A 21,787-nucleotide genomic window follows, 5' to 3' on the forward strand; every position below is an offset into this window, starting at 1 on the left:
TGACATTCTTTTTAAATAAGAGTAAAGATATAAAATTAATATATATATATATATATATATATATATATATATATATATATATATATATATATATATATATATATATATATATATAATCAAACGCAACTAAAAATAGGGGTGCATACAAATAAGTCATCATGTGTTAACTTTTTGTTTATTATTTAAAAAAAGGGACACTAACAATTAAATTCTTTGTTTTAAATTTTGCATGCATACACTAACATAATATAATGTACATATAAAATTTAAGGGACATAATAGTGTACATATAATAATATTATATCATTTATCATAAATAGTAAGTATTTATATTTATTGTTATATAATATTTATCATGTATCATTTACATCTAGTGAAAAAAATTAATAAATGGTTCTAGATTATTGTACATAAGGTAGGAGAGATAACCCTTCACGGGTGTACTATAGGATAATTGGAAAGATCCACAACCACATAATTGTGAAACCTTTGCCTATATATATTATATGAAAAGAGGCACTCGAGATATATTACACAATCCTTCTATATACTTATATTTCACTTACCAATATATACTTCACATAACTGATAGAATTGTCTGAAACAAACTAACAAATATATTCTCCTTTTGTACACGATCAATCCATAACCACTCGTATACCAATGTCATTAATGTCATGAATCTCATATACTCGATCGGTTCCTATCAAGGACAGGTAGCGTAAAATCAATTTCATCTCAATTGTAATATGAGTTACCATATAAGAAATTATCACCCGATACGGCAAATCTTCCAAAAACCCTTGTATTAATCCAAGAAGCACCACCTCCCTCGTGAGTGATACTGGTTAACAAGTCTATGAATATGATCATTATTAGTCGCATTATTGTCTTATAATTCAACGTGTCATCAGGCTCATTTTTGATTTCTTTGCATGCACAATGTTACGTGGCCCCGATGAGTTAATAATAATGTTTTATATTTACAAAATTAATTTTTAATTAAAATAGTGAGTGAGTCTCACTCTTAATAAGTATGTTATTGTTGATAACGTTTTGTTATTATCAATTTTTTTTTAAAAACGTTGACATGTCACTGATATAGAGTTCAGACTTTATAAAGAAACATTTTAAAGCACTCTCAATCATATCATATATGTTAATATTAACACACTGGCACAACCCCTAGATAATATTTTTTCTCTTAGCTAATTAAAGATATTTCTCTCTCAACCATGACACACCCATTAATGAACTCACCTTAATTATTTTATTAATAAACTTAAAACTTATAATTATTATTGATATATTATTATTATTATTATTATTATTATTATTATTATTATTATTATTATTATTATTATTGTATACTTCATTTTAATTTAATTAATAATTAATAAAATGAATAAACCTAAAAATTAAACAGATAAATTCATTTTTCAACCCAAAAACATTTGCCACATTTTTTCTAACTAGACCCAAAAGATATATATATATATATATATATATATATATATATATATATATATATATATATATATATATATATATATATATATATATATATATATATATATATATATATATATATATATTATTTTTTATTAAAAAAAGTTTATGCCAATTGTCCTAGGGGTAAAAAGTAAAATTATTTACCCAATTTAGAAATATATTTTTACTACATTTATTTACTCTTGAAATTAGTACCATTATACGTTTTCTAATTATAAAATACTAAATAATGTTGAAGATATAGAGCGAAACTATTTTATGCAGTAATGCGCGAGCTTTTATTGCTCGTTACATCTCTCGAAGGAATTTTGGCTCTTTTGTTTAACCTAAATAGTCTATTCTCTTTCCATCCTACAACTCTATTTTTTTGGTAAAAATATCAATATGTATATATATAAAGGAACTGAGGTTCCGATGGAGCAACATTGAACAGATCATAACGATCTCTAGAACAACGATGTACGTTCTAAACAATATGAATGACACATTAGCACTATATGAATTACAACTTAAATGTCAAACAAACAAACCCCACTAAACGTAAGACTAAAACACAAACACATAAGCCGACCCGTATCCAACCCCGCATCATCACTCCTACAACTCGATTTCTCTTCTCTATCTCCAAAAGTCAAACACGCGACAAAATGAATTATATAATAATTAACTAGTAAAATGACACGTGAAATCACGAGTTTATTTAAACGAAACAATTTAATGACATGTTTTAGGTATTAAGTAAATGTAAATGCTGAAGTCATTTATTTTAATGACCCGTTTGACTAAGAAACTTGTCATTGTTTTTACAAATATATAGAGACATGTATTTTTACATGCATATGTAACGTAATTAATTTTATAAAAAGAATACATATTTGAATATTAATAATATAATAATTATAATTATAATTATTATATTAAAAGTAAATAATAATAATAATAATAAGTTCGTTCAAAGTTGAGTATTTATATCTTTAATAATAATAGTAATAATAATTAGTAATAATAAATACTTTTTAAATTTTTTTAGAAAATTAAAATTACAAATTTAGGAGAGATTAGTATTTTCTTTTATTAAAGATTTTCTATTTTTTTAATTAAATTAATATAATTATGACATCATCATTATGAAAATTAAAGGGTAATTAACTTAATAATTATATCATCATTTTAGAGCTTTATATGACTATATATAAATTATAACATTAAATAGGTTAATGGAAAATTTATTGAATCTTTTTTAAGTTTTGACTTACATTAATATTTGTGATTTTCTGAAGACTCAATTAACTGAAAAACTTGATCTCATTGAACTAAATTGAAGAGTATGGGTCTCATGAATTGTCATGTATACTTTTAAGTAACATGTTGGGAGTTCAAGTATTGTCAAACAATTTTAAGTCATCTTCATATAAAATTGAATTTCAGATTAGTCAAAGCCGTACTTGGAATAACCGAAAATAATGCTTGTTTTTATTGTACTGTTTAAACTATGCCTAAAATACACAATTAATAGTCAGATGTTTAAGATAAACTCGGAAGGGTGTATATGCAATACATTATAATAATAAATATATTCAATAGAAAGTATGTTTTTACTATTTATAACATTATTTTAATTCTAAAATTCGATTTTCTAAAATGACCCTTCAACTTTGGTCAAAATACAAATCGGCCCCCCCAACCAGGGGCAAAATGTCAAACCAAATTTTTGACAAAAAATCTTAAATAAACTCCACCCAAATTTTCAACGGGCCATATCTTCTCGCTTGCCGCGAGTTAAATTTTTTCAACAATACCGTTCAACTCGAAATATATTTACGAACACAACGCAACTAACTACTCGCAAAACGGATGATTTTCAAAAAAACGCTAAATAGTTGGGTCCACCTTTCATACACATTGGTTATTTTTTTTTCAAACACTGAATTTACTATTAGAACCTGCTTTGGAGTTCCGCTGCGAAGCACGGACTCCTTAACTAGTTTACTTCATAACTGTGTCACTGTGGGTTCATGGTTTGTTGACTTTTACTTTTGACTTTCTTGTAGGTTGACTTGGTCTTAAAAAGTCAGATGTTTAAGATTAACTCGGAAGGGTGTATATATCAGTCATCAACAATTAAGGATCAAATCCCTCCAATATCCAATATGATATAAACACAACGTTCAAGACAAAACTTAAAGTTTATAAATAAATAGATGTACATTGTGTGATTTAATACAAATTCAATTCCATTAAAGTCAACAATTTCTTTAAATCTACAATAGCTAGAATACATTCACTAAATACATGTTAAAGAGGCCTTTCTGTAATTGAGTAGTTTTTGTCTATTAGTATAGCTGTATAGACGTAAGAAACACTGTATAATTTCGTACAAGTGATACTAATTTATTTATAAGTTAAGTTCACGTACATTAGAAATGAGATTGATTAATTTGGACTCTGGGAAGATCCTTGAACATGAAGTTCTTTATTACGAAAGTGTAAGGAAACCGTAATGAATGGGTATGAATCCAAAGTTTGATACCCGCATGTTGGATAAAGCTTAGCTTTAGTTGGAAGCTATTGTCGTAAAGTTGAAGTTGGCACAAGAAATCTGCTTACTTAACAACGATGAACTAAACCCAAAGGTCGAATTCTTTAGATCGAACGATACAAAGTTATCCTCGAATTGAAACGTTCCAATCACTATACCATGTTCACTAGTCGCACCACCGTCAACAAACGCTAGGCACACCACGTCTTTAGTCACTTGTTTCATTGAGTTAGCAGTGGATACAGTCCACTTCTTCCCATTTTCAAGACCAAAATCAATATCCGGGACTTTTAAACCATATTCGGTACCATTAGTGTAACTCTTGTAACAAAGGCCAAACGGTGCGATTGGCTTTACTGTCCGAAATCGTTTTGTTACCATTGAAAACCTACGAATCACTTGATTATATATGTCGGTTCTAAGGGTGGTGTAAGGCTCGATTGTACTAAGCTTGGTTGTTGTATTCATGGGAACCTCGATAGATCTCTTTTTAATTACAATAGAACTGACACCGATAAAGTATCCGAAAGAATCTGGATGCTTTAGTAATGGGGTATAAGAAAGATAACTCGTTACGTCAACATTTTTAAAGTATTTAGGACCGTTTCCGTAGAAAAGAACACCAGGAGTGGAAGTGGTGCTAGGCAAACACAAAGATATTCTATACATAACTTGATCTTGAAAGAAGAACGACTGAAACGAGTAGGGTGATGACGAAAGAGCCAAGACACCGGTCACATTGGCTGGGAACGATTCAAAAGACGAAGAAGGAGCACAAGCACCGTTAATAGTAACATCATAGATTCCATCAAAAGGATTCATACCGTTGCTTGTACTCAACATTAGATCTTCATAGTTAAGTAGGCCTTGGCTGCAAGATCCAGTAATCGGGTTGACCACGTTGACTGGACACGTACAATAACCCCAACCAGGTAACGTCGAACTGTTGGTTTCAGGTTGACAAGAAGGGTTCTTGAAAGAGATAGAAGTTCGCACCTGCGTGCATTGATATTCTTCACAAGAAACTGGAGAAACACAAAGCAAGTTGTCGGGACAACTGCCCGGGTATATGTTCCATTGAACGATACAGTCGTTCCATATGAACGGAGCGTCTGTGTCGATTAGGAATCTTCTTATCTTGCTTCTTGTAATGTCCCAGGAAGTTTCAAATTGAACGCTGTAGAGAGGCGTTGCAGCGTCTGTATGTTTGGTTATTGGAACAACTAAGGAACTATAAGGTGGCACATATTCTGCTATAGCTTCATACTTATGAGATAATATGAAAGCTAAAAGGGTAACAATTAGTTGTAGAAACGAAAGCATGTTTGGTATTTGAACTGAAAGGCGCTTGAGATTAGAATTTATATAGATATAAGTCAACGTCTTATAAAGTTAGCATATTTTTTTCGACTCGCAAATGGTATATCCATTAGTTTATTTCGAGTTTATTAGTACATCGATGTGCTCACTATGCATCATCCTTCTTATTCTGTCATACTCAAGCTCTCTTTTAGGTATGTATGTCAAGATTCATTTATTTTATTTTATTAATTTTTTTTATAGAAGACTTGAAGTTGAGTCATTTGGTCAGCAAAAAAACTGTACATTCATCTATAAGATAGAAGTGCAGAACACGGTCTTTCTCCAATATAGAATTCATTTTGAGTAAACTGAGGCGATTTAACTGTAGACTCGGGCATATGGCCATGTTCCAAAGCAGCAATTTAAAGCTTGCACTGCAAAACTGTGTCTCTTCACGGGCTGTTGACTTTGACTTATTCTAATATTTGACATTCGTTTACCCATTTTCCCTGAAGGCTGAAGCTATGGAGTATTAAAAAGCATATTCAACTTCTTGTTGTAAATTGTAATCCTCAAATTAATATTAATGTTAATGTTTCCAAATAAAACAACTTGTCTCTTCATGTTTTATATTGGCAAGCGGGCCAACTTGTGGAACTGATTGATTTTTTTGGAATTTATCTGTTGGTTGCTTTATTAGTTTCCAGCTCTCACGTGTGGCCGGCGTCTTTTAATGTTAACTTACAACTTTACAAGCACTATGTCTAAAAGACTGACCAGTAATTGTTGTAAAGGACGTTGTAACTTGTAACTATTAGTCTATTATACATTACAGGTTGTATTATAGGTTGACCTGGTCTTAAGAAATCAGAGGTTAAATAGGATTAAATGGTGTATAATAATCTTGTACTCCCTCCGTCCCATATTTATTGTCACTAGGTACAAAACACACAGTTTAAGAAAATCCCACTAACTTCAAGAAAGTACGAAAGAATAGTAAACGGAGCACACCGCAGAAAGATTCTAAATATGAGAAATCCCCCTTTTTTTCGATAAGAAGGAAATGAAGAACAGGAACGAAACGAAATAAGGCCTTTCTAGCTCTAGTTTCGGATGAGCTTCTCCCAATTATGTCTGGTAATAGAATAGGTCGGCTTGCTCTGACCAAGACTCCGCTTTTTGCTCCGTCCGTGGAGCGTATTAATTTCCTGGAATTCTCCGGAAGAAAGCAATCGGCTTTAGCCCAAGTTGTAATGACTGAGCTTGCTCCCTGTCGATGAAGAATGTTTTTCGAAAGCTGCCTAAAAGCCTTGCTGGGTTCACTTCGCTTTTTCCTTGACTTTTGAGAGGAATGGTTTCCGATGAACTACACCCGTTACCAGTTGATGAATCATGCTTCGAACACCTAGACCATCTTCCGTTTAGTAACGTCTGCGCTAAGATAGCGATGTGAACCCGCCTTCTTTACCTTTCTCAAACCAGACAAAAAACACACAGTTTAAGAAAATCCCACTAACTTCATTTCTCCACCAAGTGGACAATTAATTTGGGACATCCCAAAATAGAATAGTGGACAATAATATAGGGACGGAGGGAGTATCTTTTACCAAAATTTGGAACTTAACTATTATACATTACATCTATGACTTAAGGTTTCGATGAACAATTGGAACACTGAATCGTATTCTCATTCAATTGAACTAACTCTTTACCCTACAATCAATTTTATATAACCTATTCAACCTAATTGAGCCCTAACAAACTAACATAAAGAGTTTAATAGACTTGAGCGTAATCAACCCCAAAAGTTAATTTAAGGGGATGGGGTACCCAAGCTATTATAAACTAGTTAATTTTTAGTCCACTGGCCGATGTGGGATAACTACCCAACATCAATATTTGGGCCTGGCTCTGATAGCATAAAGAGTTTGAGACAACGATGACTTAGGGTTTCGATGAACAATTGGAACACTGAATCGTATTCTCATTCAATTGAACTAACTCTTTACCCTACAATCAATTTTATATAACCTATTCAACCGAATTGAGCCCTAACAGCAATAACAAACTAACAAACTAACAACATAATTACCAAAACTACCCTATACATCAAATATTTACAAAATGAATCCCTATAAACTTCCAGTTGACTCTATTGGATCCCTGTAGACCTCCTTTTGACTATGTTGACTTGTACAATATATGTACAAGTGACATTTCTGTATAGTAATTGAATAGTTTTTGTCTATTAGTTAAAAAATCGTACATGATCAGCAAGTTTTTACCTCAATGTTTTAAAAATATTGACGTAAGAAACACAATAGATCATTTCACAAATTATAATTACTTGAGTTTACGTGCATTAGAAATGATCGAGATAAGTAATTTCGACTCTGTCGAGAACCTTGAACATGAAGTTCTTTATTAGAAAAGGAAACTGTTACGGATAGACATGGTATTGCACGTTCTATAAATCTAGCTTCAGTTGCTAGCTATGGTCGTAAAGTTGAAATTTGCACAAGAAATCTGCTTCCTTAACAACGATGAACTAAACCCAAAGGTCGAGTTCTTTAGATCAAACGACACAAAGTTATCTTCATATTGAAACGTTCCAATCACGATTCCATGTTCACTAGTCGCACCACCGTCAACAAACGCTAGGCACGCCACGTCTTCTGTCATTTGCTTCATGGAGTTAGCAGTCGAAACACTCCACTTATTCCCACTCTCAAGGCTAAAGTCAATATCTGGAACTTTTAAACCAACTTCGGTACTATTGGTGTAACTCTTGTAACAAAGGCCGAATGGTGCGATTGGTTTTACCGTCTGAATTCGCTTTGTTACCATTGAGAACCTACGGATCACTTGATTATATATGTCGGTTCTAAGGGTAGTGTAAGGCTCGATTGTACTAAGTTTGGTTGTTGCGTTCGTGGGAACCTGGTTAGATCTCTTTTTAATTACAATAGAAGTGACACCGATAAAGTATCCGAAAGAATCTGGATGGTTTAGTAACGGAGTATATGAAAGATAACTCCTTATGTCAACGTTTTGAAAGTAATAAGGACCTTTTCCGAAGAAAAGAACACCAGGATCGGAGGTGGTGCTAGGCAAACACAAAGATATAATAGACATAACGTTATTTATATTGATAAATGACTGGAACGCGAAGGGCGACGTTGAAAGAGCCAGGACACCGGTCACATTGGCGGGGAACGATTCTAAAGTTGAAGGAACACATGCACCGTCAGGGGTAACACCATAGGTACTATCGATAGGATTCGTACCGTTGCTTGTTCTCAACATTAAATCTTGGTAGTTGAGTAGGCCTTGGATGCAAGATCCAGTAATCGGGTTGACCACATTGACTGGACACGTACAATCACCCCAACCGGGTAACGTCGAATTGTTGGTTTCGAGAGGGCAAGAAGGGTTCTTGAAAGAGATAGTTCGCACATCTAAGCATAGATCATCTTCACAAGAAACTGGATACGTACAAACTGAGTCGGTACAAATGCCCGGTTGATCTAAGTTGTTCCAGTCAACGATGCAGTCGTTCCATGTGAATGGAGCGTCTGTGTCGATTAGGAAATTTTTTGGCTTGCTTCTCGTCGAGTCCCAGGAAGTTTCGAATGGAACACTGTAGAGAGGTGTTGCAGCAGCATCTGTATGTTTGGTTATTGGAACAAGTAGGGAACTATAAGGCGGCACATATACTGCTACGACTTCATACTCATGAAATAATATGAAAGCTAAAAGGGTAACAATTAGTTGTAGAAATGAATGCATTTTTAAACTTGAATTGCCAGTGCATAGAGCATAGAGCATAGAGCATGTATATATATATATATATACATATATATAAGTCAACGTTCTTTTGTTGATGACATATACGTATATGATATTCAATATGGTAATGGGAAAACTTAATTGCTAATCAATTTAATTAGTTAATGACAAAATTAGCAAGGGGTCTGTCTTATGTTCAAAGACACAAACAGAGCTCAATTTGACTTTTTCAACTTGAGGAATCCTTGTGATTTACATTAGTTACACGGAGCGTCCGAAATGCTACAGGACATTAACAATAGTACTCTTCTCACCACCAACTTCATCTATTTCTTCTCCAATTTCAAAACCACCAATTTATTCATCTGCTAATGATAACTTAAATACAATCAAAACTTCATGTTACACAACTCATTTTCGTTTCTGATTATACAAATTCAATCAATCAAATTAAATTATAATGTGTTGGAGTTAATCGCTTATGTCATGATTTACAAGTTAACTTTATGTCATGGTTACAAGTTTGGTTTAAATGTTTATGCTAAGTTTGCTGGAATAATTGAGTTAGGAGTTCCAAAGTGATTGTATATTAGTCATTAGTTGTTGAGAATAAATCAATACAATTATCTTATTCCTTTCATCTCAGTTATTTTACTTAACATATTTATAAAGTCTCATTTTTCTTCTTGTTTGTACTGTTGTTTCCAATTAAATAAAAGGACTTGATCCTACATTTGGTATTTAGAGCAGATCAAAGATTCAAGTTCTAGGAGATCAAAAAAGGTAGTAGAGAAGCAAGTCATGATTAAGGCCTAAATCATTGAGCTTATTAACCCAGTTTTTGATCCAAGAATAAAGGGACGTTAAGCAATCAGAGAAGGTGATAATCAAGGTCTGTAAACAGCAGGAGAAAGGTAGCAAAATATGGTTGCGGGTGATACTTTCATCAGCGTTTTAGTTTATTATCAAACCTTGGTAGTGCAAAAATTTAAAGAATGGCGAACACAAAGGACCAAGTTTTGGTCACTGTCAATGACAACAATACTATATCTCTTCAAGTCCCGATGTTGTCATCTACAAATTACACGATATGGGACTATGCGCCATGAGGTTGCGGGTTATTTTCAATGTTCATGGAGTGTGGGAGATGATAGAACCGGGGACAAATCTAGATGCCAAGGAGAATAGTGTTGCAATGGCTCTATTCTATCAAGGTATACCCAAAGAGCAAATTATGCAAATTGGGAATCTCATGACTGCGAAGGAAACTTGTGGTGTTTTTAAAACCCGTCATTTGGGTGTGGATCGAATCCGAGAGGTTCAAACTTTAATGGGAAAGTTTGAAAATCTCAAAATGAAGGACCAAGAAGTCTTTGATGATTTCGCTAACAAGCTGTCCGAATATGCTTCTTGAGCTGCCTCACTTGGCTCGGTTATTGAAGAAACGAAGTTGGTGAAGAGATCTCTTAATGGGTTATCTAAACAATTTATTCATATGGTGGTTTCTATTGAGCAGGTTGTAGACTTGAAGACAATAGGTTATGATGATGTGGTGGGTCGTCTTAAAGCTTATGAAGAAAGGATCAAGGTTGAGGAGATCCAAACTGAGAAAAATCAGCTCCTGTTTGCAAGCTCTGATGAAAAAGCAAAAAGAAAGGAATATAGATGTGAAGATTGCGGTTTTGTGAACTCGAGGCGTGAGGACTTTGGACGTGGCCGAGGTGGAGGTCGGGGGTCCGAGAGAGATCGAGGAGATAGTCGAGTACAAAGGGACAAGAGTCATGTAAAATGCTATAAGTGTAACGAGTTTGGACATTACATATCCGAGTGTTCGAAGTGGGAGAAAAATGATGAGCTCAATTTGAACCGGATCGAGGAAGAAGAACCGGCCTTGTTGTGAGCGGTTTGTGAATAAACGATTAAGGGAGTGAATGCTGGAGTTAATCGTTTATGTCATGATTTACAAGTTCACTTTATGTCATGGTTACAAGTTTGGTTTAAAAGTTTATACCCAGTTTGCTGGAATAATTAAGTTAGGATTTAATTATTTGTTTAGCTAGTTTTGATTTGGCAGTAGTCGTTACCGACTTTAATGGCATGTGGGAGGAATTTTTTTTTTTTTTTTTTTTTTTTTTTTTGAATGGGAACAAAAGCCTTCGAAATTACAGAACTGGATTTTTAAAACAAAAATTTAAAAACATAATGAAACCGGCATTTCATTTACTGGTTTGCATATTTTTGACCCAAACCGACATTTCAGTTGCCGATTTGCAATTAAATAATTGAATGCTTTTGGATTTTTGCCACCCGTTCCCTAAAAGGATGCCACATCTGCAAACCGGCATTTGTAATGCCGGTTTGCAATGATACCAAACTTTCTCTATATATTCGGCAGTTTTCTTATGTTTCAACGACATACGATCACAATCTAAATCATATTTCCCTTAACATTAACAAACAACTCGACTTTTCAGGTAAAAATAAGTCAGTCGATGGTTAACTTAGAGGTAAATTTCGGCGGTGAATTTAAACCCGATGTGAAGACCTATTCTGGTGGTTTGAAGAAACAGTATTGTATGGCGGTGTGCAATTTGGTGTTAACCAATGTTCTTGCATTTTTAAAGCACGACATACCTGTTGTGCATAAACGGGTCTGGTTATTCAAAGACTCCAACCTTCCAACAAAAGTGCTTGAAGATGATGAAAACTGGAATGCTATGTTTGATCGAGCAATGACACACAATGAAAAATTATGGTGTATATCGAATTCATAGATGAAAGCGAGTATGTTGTGGATGCTGGTGATGTGGAGGATGTACCATCCGGGCCACAATACGACACCGATGGCAAGTCTTATTTGGATGATTCCGATGATTTTTAATAACGTTGTTGGTGTTTTAGTTGTTTAGTTTAATTATGTTTAGTTTAATTTAAAAAAATGTAATCGTGTGGTGTTATTAATAAAAGTGTTGTTTAAAAAATGATTGTATTATGTTAATAATAATAATAATAATAATAATAATAATAATAATAATAATAATAATAATAATAATAATAATAATAATAATAATAATAACAACAACAACATAGTAATAGTAATAATAATAATGATAAAATTGTAATCATAAATACGATAGGAATATAAAAGGATAAATAAAGGACAATTGATACCACTTTAAATAGTATGCACAATACATCATTAAAATAACTAAACTATTACAATTAATAAAATAAAAAAGACAATCAATCAACGTCTACTCCCACGTCTACGTCCACGTCCACGTCCACGTCCACGTCCACGTCCAAGTTTGTGTGATCCGGTATGACATGGAGGGGGATTAGAAATCCGGGTTGATTTCCGGAGTGGGGGCGGCTCATCAGTGTCATACCCCGTCCTAATTCGTCCGGACGAAGTCACCAACATCTGGTTCCATTACGATGATCGACTCCAAATAATGTCTTTACAATGAGCAAATGCATAGCGGAAGATTTCTTTCATACCTGAGAATAAACATGCTTTAAAGTGTCAACGAAAAGGTTGGTGAGTTCATTAGTTTAACATAAATAATCATTTCCATCATTTTAATTGGCCACAAGAATTTCATTTCCAGTTCTCATAAATAAACGTCCCATGCATAGAGACAAAAATATCATTCATATGGATTGAACACCTGGTAACCGACATTCACAATATGTATATAAGAATATCCCCATCATTCCGGGATCCTCCTTCGGACATGATATAAATTTCGAAGTACTAAAGCATCCGGTACTTTGGATGGGGCTTGTTGGACCCGATAGATCTATCTTTAGAGTTCGCGTCAATTAGGGTGTCTGTTCCCTAATTCTTAGATTACCAGACTTAATAAAAAAGGGCATATTCAGTTTCGATCATTCAACCATAGAACGTAATTTCGATTACTTGTGTCTATTTCGTAAAACAGTTATAAAAGTTGCGCATGTATTATCAGCCCAAAAATATAAAGGGTAAAAAGGTAAATGAAACTCACACATATAAATATTGTAAAACAGTTAATAAAGCATTTGCATGTATTCTCAGCCTAAAAATGTAAAGAGTAAAAGGGCAGATGAAACTCACACATATAAATATTGCAAAAACAGTTATTTAAACATTGCATGTATTCTCAGCCCAAAAACGTAAAGGGTAAAAAGGGAGCAAATGAACTCACCCAATGTATTTTGTAGTAAAAATACATATAACGATATTGAACAATGCAGGGTTGGCCTCGGATTCACGAACCTATATCATTCGTATATATATTAAAACATATACTTGTAATCGAATAAATATATATATTATTACTAGTGATATAATTTTTATATTATTAATTTATGTATTTCATTGTTACTATATAAAAATATAGCTTTTGTTATGTTATACGTATTAAATATTTTATATGTATATTTTTCATTTGTTGGTTAAAATTGTAATTATATTAATACTAAAATAATATTAGTAGTGGTTAAAATAATGATAATGATAATACTAGTGTTAATAATAATAATAATAATGTTAATGATTTTATTAATAATAATATTCATAATAGTTTTAATGACAAATCTTATAATAATGATAATAACAGTAGTTTCAAATAAAATGAAGAGTTTAATAGTAATGATAATGAAAATAATAATTTTGATAATAATATATAATACTTAATAATAATTATTATTACAACGATCTTGAACTTAAATATAATACTTTTGTTAGTAATAATAATAATAAGTTTACTATGATACTAATACTAATATTAAGGATAATAATAATAGTTTGTGTTATTTTCGTAATAATAATAATAATAATAATAATAATAATAATAATAATAATAATAATAATAATAATAATAATAATAATAATAATAATAATAATAATAATAATAATAATAATAATAAAAAGTTACAACCTTTGAAAAAAAAAAACTCCAAAAACAACCGCCAACGCCAGGACTCGAACCCAAGACCTCTCGTTCCACGACCACATGCCCAACCATCGTTCTGCCACTTATATTCTATTTTAATTACCTCCTAGATTTCTTTTAACCTATAAGGATTGTATCATCATTTTTATCACAATTTCAACGATATTCTTAAACTATCATTATCATCCATTCTTCATTATCATCACATCCTAATTATCATGGATTCATGTTATCATCATCACTATTTTACTCTTCATCATCTTATGCTCATCATCTATTCGCATCATCATCATCATGCTTAAACTATCATCATCATCTAATGATTTTCATAATCATAATCATGCTCACCATCATAGAAGCATCATCATTTTATATAACTCGATCATCATCATATCTAAGATCATCATCGTACACCCAATATCATATGTCACAACATATCAAGGACTTCACTATTTATTCGAATTATCCCATATCAATCGATTTCCATATTCCCTTCACTCCTTCAGCTTAATCACGAAAGGAAACCAGGTCCAACAATCATAATTCAAGTCCATTACTAGTTACAAAGAAGATAGTCCACTTATAAATTAAAAGAGCCCAACAGAGAAAAGGAAATCATGGCCCAACAAAATATGGCTTTCGGCCCAAATAAAGAATAAAGGATTCAGTTATAGCACGAATAAAAAAAAGAAAATATTGCAAGTGGTTTCTAAAATAACTTTTTGGTTCGGTTGACAAGTAGCAGGAAACAAAAACAAAAAAAATATTGTGGACATCACCATCATACAGTTATCACCTTGTTTTTCATCATATCGACATCTTCACTCATCATTATCATCTATTATCTTTATCGTAAAAAAAAAATGAAGCAACGACAGCTGTAGCTCACATATGAAGGAGGAGAGAGATATGGTGGATGTATTGTGTTCGATAGGGATGTTGGTCGTTGATCAAAACAGTAGCAGGTTGTGCTCGATCAGGAAGATATAAAAAAATGCGTGATGGTGGTGGCTCAATTGGGTCTGACTGCATCAACCCTGGTCAGTTTGTGTTTGGTTTGTGGTTCGAACGAATGGATTCAGAAGAAGATAGCAGTAGCAGCAGACGTTAGCTACACATGATGGTTATTATGGGTTTGGTTCGACATAAACGGAAAACAAAATAAAGAAAAAAAAATATATCTGTAGTAGCAACAAGTATGATCGAACCATGTTTACAATGATATGTGGTGGTTGATTAAAGTGTTGATATAGGTTTTTATGATGTCGTGGAGTGGTGGAGGAAGTGTGGCTTCTCAAGGAATGATGGATGTTTGCGACTAACGCGTGGAGAAAAAATAATAATAATAATAATATAACACGCGGATGGTGTCTTTAAGTAGAGGTGGTTGTTCTAGTGGGTTAACGATGAAGAGAGTGTCGGTTATCAAATGGGTGTTCAATGTTGTTGGAAGTGGTTATGTAAGTTTACCAATAAAACATAAAGAAGATAGATAAAAGGGAGTCAAGGTGTTTGATGGTGTCGGTTTTAAATGAGTTTTAATGGTGATGAATCTATGTAGGTGATGGTTATGTTCGAACATGATCATAAATCGTGAGATGGTGGTGATCTATGATTATGTATATGTAATTAGTAAGCACTTATATGTATGTTTGTATACTTCATTGATAAATAAAGAGAGCACATAAATAAGAAGAAGAATGCAATTGGGTTATGTTGTAGTAACTAGTATCAAGTATATGTACATATAATCTATATGGTGGAAAGAAGTGCAAGAAGATGACACAATGTTCTTTAATTCACGGGCTAAATAATTGTGTGGGGATTGTGGGGATTTAGACAGTAAACAGCATTTATATTATATGATCATATAAGTTTACTTATTTTAATTAATAATTAAAATATAATATAAAATATTCTTACTAAAAATCACATGGTTTTTAAATTACAGTTAGCAGCCGCAGTGGACTGTTATTTGAATTATCCCTACCAACAGTTTTAATACGGAGTGCTATCATGCTCGGTTGATTTTTCAGTGGCGGATAAACGTCTTCGAAACATTCCAAATTTTTAAACTAACCATATTTATTTATTTTGGTCATTATGGTATAAAATTCAATCATTAATATATTAGATAAAAAATACATCAACTGTCCCTCTCATTTATGGGTGAAATATAAAAAGTGTTAAAATTTAATAACTAGATCCTAAATACATTTTTAGTAAGTCAAAAATTTATAGAACTCATTTTCGGATCACCGTTTATTTTAAAATTACATAAGTTTGAATTTAACTTGCTTAATATCAATCGGAACATCAAACGAGTATTACAGTCATTAAATATTTATTTTTAATATACTTTATTTATATATAGAGATATATTTTAAATAATAATTATTATAATATCCTATTTATATTTTATTAATTTTTAATAATAACAACATATAATACTTCAAATTATATTTCAAATTATTATTTATATATACATACACACATATCTATTTATACTTAATTGTTCGTGAATCGTCGAGAGCAGTCGAATGTCAATTGAATATATGAACATCGATTCCAAATTTTCTAGACTCAACATTACATATTTTACTTATCGTGTCGAAATCAAATAAAGATTAAGTTTAAATTTGGTCGGAAATTTCCGGGTCGTCACAGTACCTACCCGTTAAAGAAATTTCGTCCCGAAATTTGATCGTGGTCGTCATAGCTAACATTAAAAATGTTTTCATGACGAATTTGAGCTGATAAATAGAATTTTATTACTGTTGAGCAATATGAATAAGATAATTCGATTACTCGAAGAGTACGAGTGAAGCTATCACTAAGTAGTGAAATGAGAAAGACATGTTTCATCATAACTTTTGACTAGTCATGGTTGAATTCAGGAATTCAAGGGATTTAAAGAAAATCTTCGAAATCCGAAAGATTTTATTCTTCGGCGAATAAGGAAATTAAGATCTCTATAATTAAATGCGATGATCTGCCTCGATTATTCTGTCTGATATTCCCATTATAAATTAAACTTTTTCCGTTCCATTATTTTCACCATTCCTATACTTTCTTTCTTAGTTCATACATCAAAAGAATTGTGAAAATGCTTAATCCAGTTCTAATCCTTGATATTTTCCTAATTATCATTTATGTCATCCTTCTTTTCAATCTTCCACCCAAGAAATCTGTTTACTTCTACTATTACCTTGAGGTGCTACTATTCTTAATTATACCGTGTCTTTATATTGATATTCGTATTAATATCCATAGTTTGTAACCTCCGTGTTGTTATTGGGCTTTATATTTTCTCTTATATTTTGGAGCTATTTGCTTTTTTTTTTATTATCTTCTCGATCTCTAGTAAAGCGAGTAACGGTCCAGAATTCGTAAATATGGAACTTCGAATGAACTTAATGTTATAAACAAGAAGGAACGTAATCGCATGATTTTATTTGTCAAATTACCAGAATCACTGAGAATAGAACTATCAAGAATATATTTTCTTGATATGTTCAGATGTTAATCAGAATGAAAGAGTTATGTAACATGACTCATGATGACGTTATAATCTGTGAATCATCATGTTCCATTTAGAAACTCAGCATGACTTACTGTAATATAATCACGTTGATCAAGTGTCATTATATTATACTAACTTATGCATCAGTTCCCAACATTACTTCAATAACATTCATATTTTAAGCTCGAAATTTTACAGAATATAGAAACTAACAGTTTCTATATGATGTAACACTGATAGCACGAAGAGATAGATAATTTCGGGCAAGAATATTTATGAAAATATCTTCAGAAATATCGAAGATATTTATGATGATATTTTGGAATTTCTAAGTTTGAAAGTTGATGAAGAAAAATTTTCCGCAAGATTTTAACATGAGTACGGAGCAAGATATTCGTTGAAGGTTTCATCGGATCCAGAATTACCTGGATTCTTTGAATATATGGTATGGTCCTTGTATTTGACCTTGGTCTTCTTCATGGTTTGCTCAATTTGTTTTTCAGTACCAAATTTTCTATCGAGCTTTCCTAACACTCCCTCCTTTATCATCAAACTTTTGGCCGTTTAGACCATCTACAATTTTTCTGTTTCCTCTGCATTTAATGCAACGATATTTGAATCATCGGTTATCAATCCGAGGTGGTTTTAGGAGAATTGTGTTTTTAGATGATTAAACGCTGATGGTACTATGATGGAATATAAAAGGTTCTCCGGTAACGATGACGAAAAGGGCATCATATATATCAAGGTTATAGTAAGGCTAATCCGAATGAAAATCGAAGTTGATTTGTTGGAGCTGTGACAAAATTGGCTAATTTGAAAAGAAATTGCAAAGTTATTTTCAGTAATAACAACGCCAAAGGAGCTAGCACAGATACGTTTTAAACGCTTACTCAGGTTCCGAGTGTTATCAGGTGCATAACTATATGCATAAATCTTTCCTTCCGTAGATGAGATGCAGTTGGTCCATTCTTCCGATTAAGGTGTTTTCAAGAATCATGAAAAGTTTGAACGCAGATCGTAATCGTCAAGATACAAATGAGGTTTAAGATGAAATCAAGTGGCAAACTTGAAGAGATGTTTAGTTTCATATGTTATAATCAATATTTTAATTCATTTTAATTATCCAATGTCATTAGTCCACAGTCGATAGTCCACAGTTAACAGTCCAATAATTCATATATAGTTTAATATATAATATTTGAATTAATTAATACGTATCGTGACCCGTGTACATGTCTCAGACTCGATCACAACTCAAAGTATATATATTATTGTAGAATCAAACTCAACCCTGTATAGCTAACTCCAGCATTACTGCATATAGAGTGTCTATGGTTATTCCAAATAATATATATAGATACGTCGATATGATATGTCAAAACCTTGTATACGTGTCCCGATATTTAAAATGCGTAAATAACAGTATTTAAATGACGATAAATAAAGTGCGTAAAATAAATAACAGAAATTAAATGACGATAAATAAAATTGCGAGAATATAAATTGCGATAAATAAACTTCGATAAATAAATTGAGATAATTAAATTACGATAAATAAATTGCGATAAAATAAAATGTAATACGGAATTAACAGTTAGCTAGGAACAGTTAGCTAGGATCTTGTTAGCGTGGTTTCTTAACAAAATTTCATATTGATAATTAGTCTGTTTCTAATCAATTTTTATTGTGTCCATTATTTCTTCATTATGCCACTTGTTGGATTCTGATAGGTCAAAATCCAAATATGAAATTGAATTTAAATGAAAATAGTTATTCTTTGGTGAACGGATACGTATATCGGTGGTTGTAAATAGGATAGTAAATGATCGTTGAATCAAATTCGAAGAATGTACAGTGTAACTTATTAGTGTGAAATCTAAATATTCCTCGGGTATTACCTACCCATTAAAATATTTTCACCATTAACAGTTTGTACAAAAGAATTTTTAATTACAATCTTTATGAAAGCTTATATACATATATATTTTCTTCAGATGTAATCATAGATTCAGTGAGTTAATATAATATTAATCTCATTTGATTTACCGTTATAACTAGAATACATAATCTCTAAAACATTAGAGATTACATAATCGCCATGAAAAATGAAGATAATTGATGTAAAATGATACGTAGAATGATGATTATGCTCGGGGTACATAATGAGATGTTGAGGCGTGTGATGTTGAAACTTGTGTTGTTGGTGGTACTGTTGATGCCTGTGATGTTGCTGAAGCTGGTACGTTTTGCACCATATTCTCCAAATTAATTTCTCGAACGTGAAGTTCGTTGACTTCATCCATTATTTCGGGTTGATTGTCGATAGGTACGAACGAATGAATAAGGTTTAGAATCTGAGTTATGATATAGTCGTGGTGAGATACTGTGAGAGAGGAAATGATGTTTCGAACAGGTTCGCCGGTATGTGTTTCAGGTTCTTCGCCAAGAGGTGAATTTGGTTGATGGAAAGGATCACCTTCTTTTTGTCTCCAATGATTAAGTAGGCTATGAACTCATCAGATGAATTGGTTGATTCATTCTGGTGACACTGCTTTCGGAGCTTAGGTGAAACTCCATATCGGAATAGCTGTCGGAATCTGAGGAATTCGAACTGGTTGAGGGATTCATCTCGTACGATCAGATGAAGGATTTTCGATAAGAAATAGATTATAGGATGTAGATTAGTACCCTGCAATACATAATTTACATATATGCATATATAATACTATAACCCCATAAGTTACGGAGGAATCTACGGAAGCTGTCAGGCAAAGGTAACAATAACATATACGCTATGATATGAATTTATCTATACACTGTCTATGCAATAGAGGCAGTAAGACATGTCTAGACGAAGAATGATAAGCAGGTAATTTTCTAAGGATGATAAGCAGATGATTTCCGACTAGAAATGATAAGCAAAACTTTTGACATGCAGACACGGTCGAAGTCCAGACTCACTAAGGCATCTAAACAACTATCAGTTAGACACACTAATGCAAGACCTGGTTCTCTAAGACCACCGCTCTGATACCACATGTCATTCCCCGTCCTAATCCGTCCGGATGAAGTCACCAACATCTGGTTCCATTGCGATGATCGACTCCAAATAATGTCTTTACAATGAGCAAATGCACAGCGGAAGATTTCTTTCATACCTGAGAATAAACATGCTTTAAAGTATCAACCAAAAGGTTGGTGAGTTCATTAGTTTAACAAAAATAATCATTTCCATCATTTTAATTGGCCACAAGAATTTCATTTCCAGTTCTCATAAATAAACGTCCCATGCATAGAGACAAAAATATCATTCATATGGATTGAACACCTGGTAACCGACATTCACAATATGTATATAAGAATATCCCCATCATTCCGGGATCCTCCTTCGGACATGATATAAATTTCGAAGTACTAAAGCATCCGGTACTTTGGATGGGGCTTGTTGGGCCCGATAGATCTATCTTTAGAGTTCGCGTCAATTAGGGTGTCTGTTCCCTAATTCTTAGATTACCAGACTTAATAAAAAAGGGCATATTCAGTTTCGATCATTCAACCATAGAACGTAATTTCGATTACTTGTGTCTATTTCGTAAAACAGTTATAAAAGTTGCGCATGTATTCTCAGCCCAAAAATATAAAGGGTAAAAAGGTAAATGAAACTCACACATATAAATGTTGTAAAACAGTTAATAAAGCATTTGCATGTATTCTCAGCCCAAAAATGTAAAGAGTAAAAGGGCAGATGAAACTCACACATATAAATATTGCAAAAACAGTTATTTAAACATTGCATGTATTCTCAGCCCAAAAACGTAAAGGGTAAAAAGGGAGCAAATGAACTCACCCAATGTATTTTGTAGTAAAAATACATATAACGATATTGAACAATGCAGGGTTGGCCTCGGATTCACGAACATATATCATTCGTATATATATTAAAACATATACTTGTAATCGAATAAATATATATATTATTACTAGTGATATAATTTTTATATTATTAATTTATGTATTTCATTGTTACTATATAAAAATATAGCTTTTGTTATGTTATACGTATTAAATATTTTATATGTATATTTTTCATTTGTTGGTTAAAATTGTAATTATATTAATACTAAAATAATATTAGTAGTGGTTAAAATAATGATAATGATAATACTAGTGTTAATAATA

At 32.2% G+C, this 21,787-nt stretch overlaps 3 protein-coding genes across 3 annotated transcripts; 1 reads left to right on the plus strand and 2 right to left on the minus strand.

Annotated features, from left to right (window-relative positions):
* Positions 1 to 3,958: 3,958 nt before the first annotated feature.
* On the minus strand, positions 3,959 to 5,374 carry LOC139903998 (probable aspartic proteinase GIP2). Its single transcript, XM_071885932.1, has one exon. The coding sequence runs from the start codon at positions 5,372 to 5,374 to the stop codon at positions 4,067 to 4,069; it is 1,308 nt and encodes a 435-aa protein (XP_071742033.1). The 3' UTR covers positions 3,959 to 4,066.
* Positions 5,375 to 7,726: 2,352 nt separating this feature from the next.
* On the minus strand, positions 7,727 to 9,142 carry LOC139903999 (probable aspartic proteinase GIP2). Its single transcript, XM_071885933.1, has one exon. The coding sequence runs from the start codon at positions 9,140 to 9,142 to the stop codon at positions 7,835 to 7,837; it is 1,308 nt and encodes a 435-aa protein (XP_071742034.1). The 3' UTR covers positions 7,727 to 7,834.
* A 1,090-nt stretch (positions 9,143 to 10,232) lies between these two features.
* Positions 10,233 to 11,916, plus strand: LOC139842987 (uncharacterized). The gene is made up of 4 exons (XM_071833081.1): positions 10,233 to 10,511; positions 10,659 to 11,038; positions 11,296 to 11,368; positions 11,617 to 11,916. Exons 1-4 carry the CDS (start codon positions 10,233 to 10,235, stop codon positions 11,914 to 11,916), a joined length of 1,032 nt encoding a protein of 343 aa, XP_071689182.1.
* The last annotated feature ends 9,871 nt before the right edge of the window (positions 11,917 to 21,787 follow it).

This window comes from Rutidosis leptorrhynchoides, chromosome 4 (assembly GCF_046630445.1).
Source record: "Rutidosis leptorrhynchoides isolate AG116_Rl617_1_P2 chromosome 4, CSIRO_AGI_Rlap_v1, whole genome shotgun sequence".
In the NCBI taxonomy this organism is placed as follows: Eukaryota; Viridiplantae; Streptophyta; class Magnoliopsida; order Asterales; family Asteraceae; genus Rutidosis; species Rutidosis leptorrhynchoides.

Excerpts from the sequence above, each read along its gene's own strand:
- LOC139903998 (XM_071885932.1), bottom strand. The coding sequence starts at position 5,374 with ATGCTTTCGTTTCTACAACTAATTGTTACCCTTTTAGCTTTCATATTA.
- LOC139903999 (XM_071885933.1), bottom strand. The coding sequence starts at position 9,142 with ATGCATTCATTTCTACAACTAATTGTTACCCTTTTAGCTTTCATATTA.
- LOC139842987 (XM_071833081.1), top strand. The coding sequence starts at position 10,233 with ATGGGACTATGCGCCATGAGGTTGCGGGTTATTTTCAATGTTCATGGA. Across the intron at positions 10,512-10,658 it reads TCAAAATGAAGGACCAAGAA|GTTGTAGACTTGAAGACAAT; the intron begins GTCTTTGATGAT and ends TCTATTGAGCAG. Across the intron at positions 11,039-11,295 it reads GAAGAAGAACCGGCCTTGTT|CCTTCGAAATTACAGAACTG; the intron begins GTGAGCGGTTTG and ends TGGGAACAAAAG.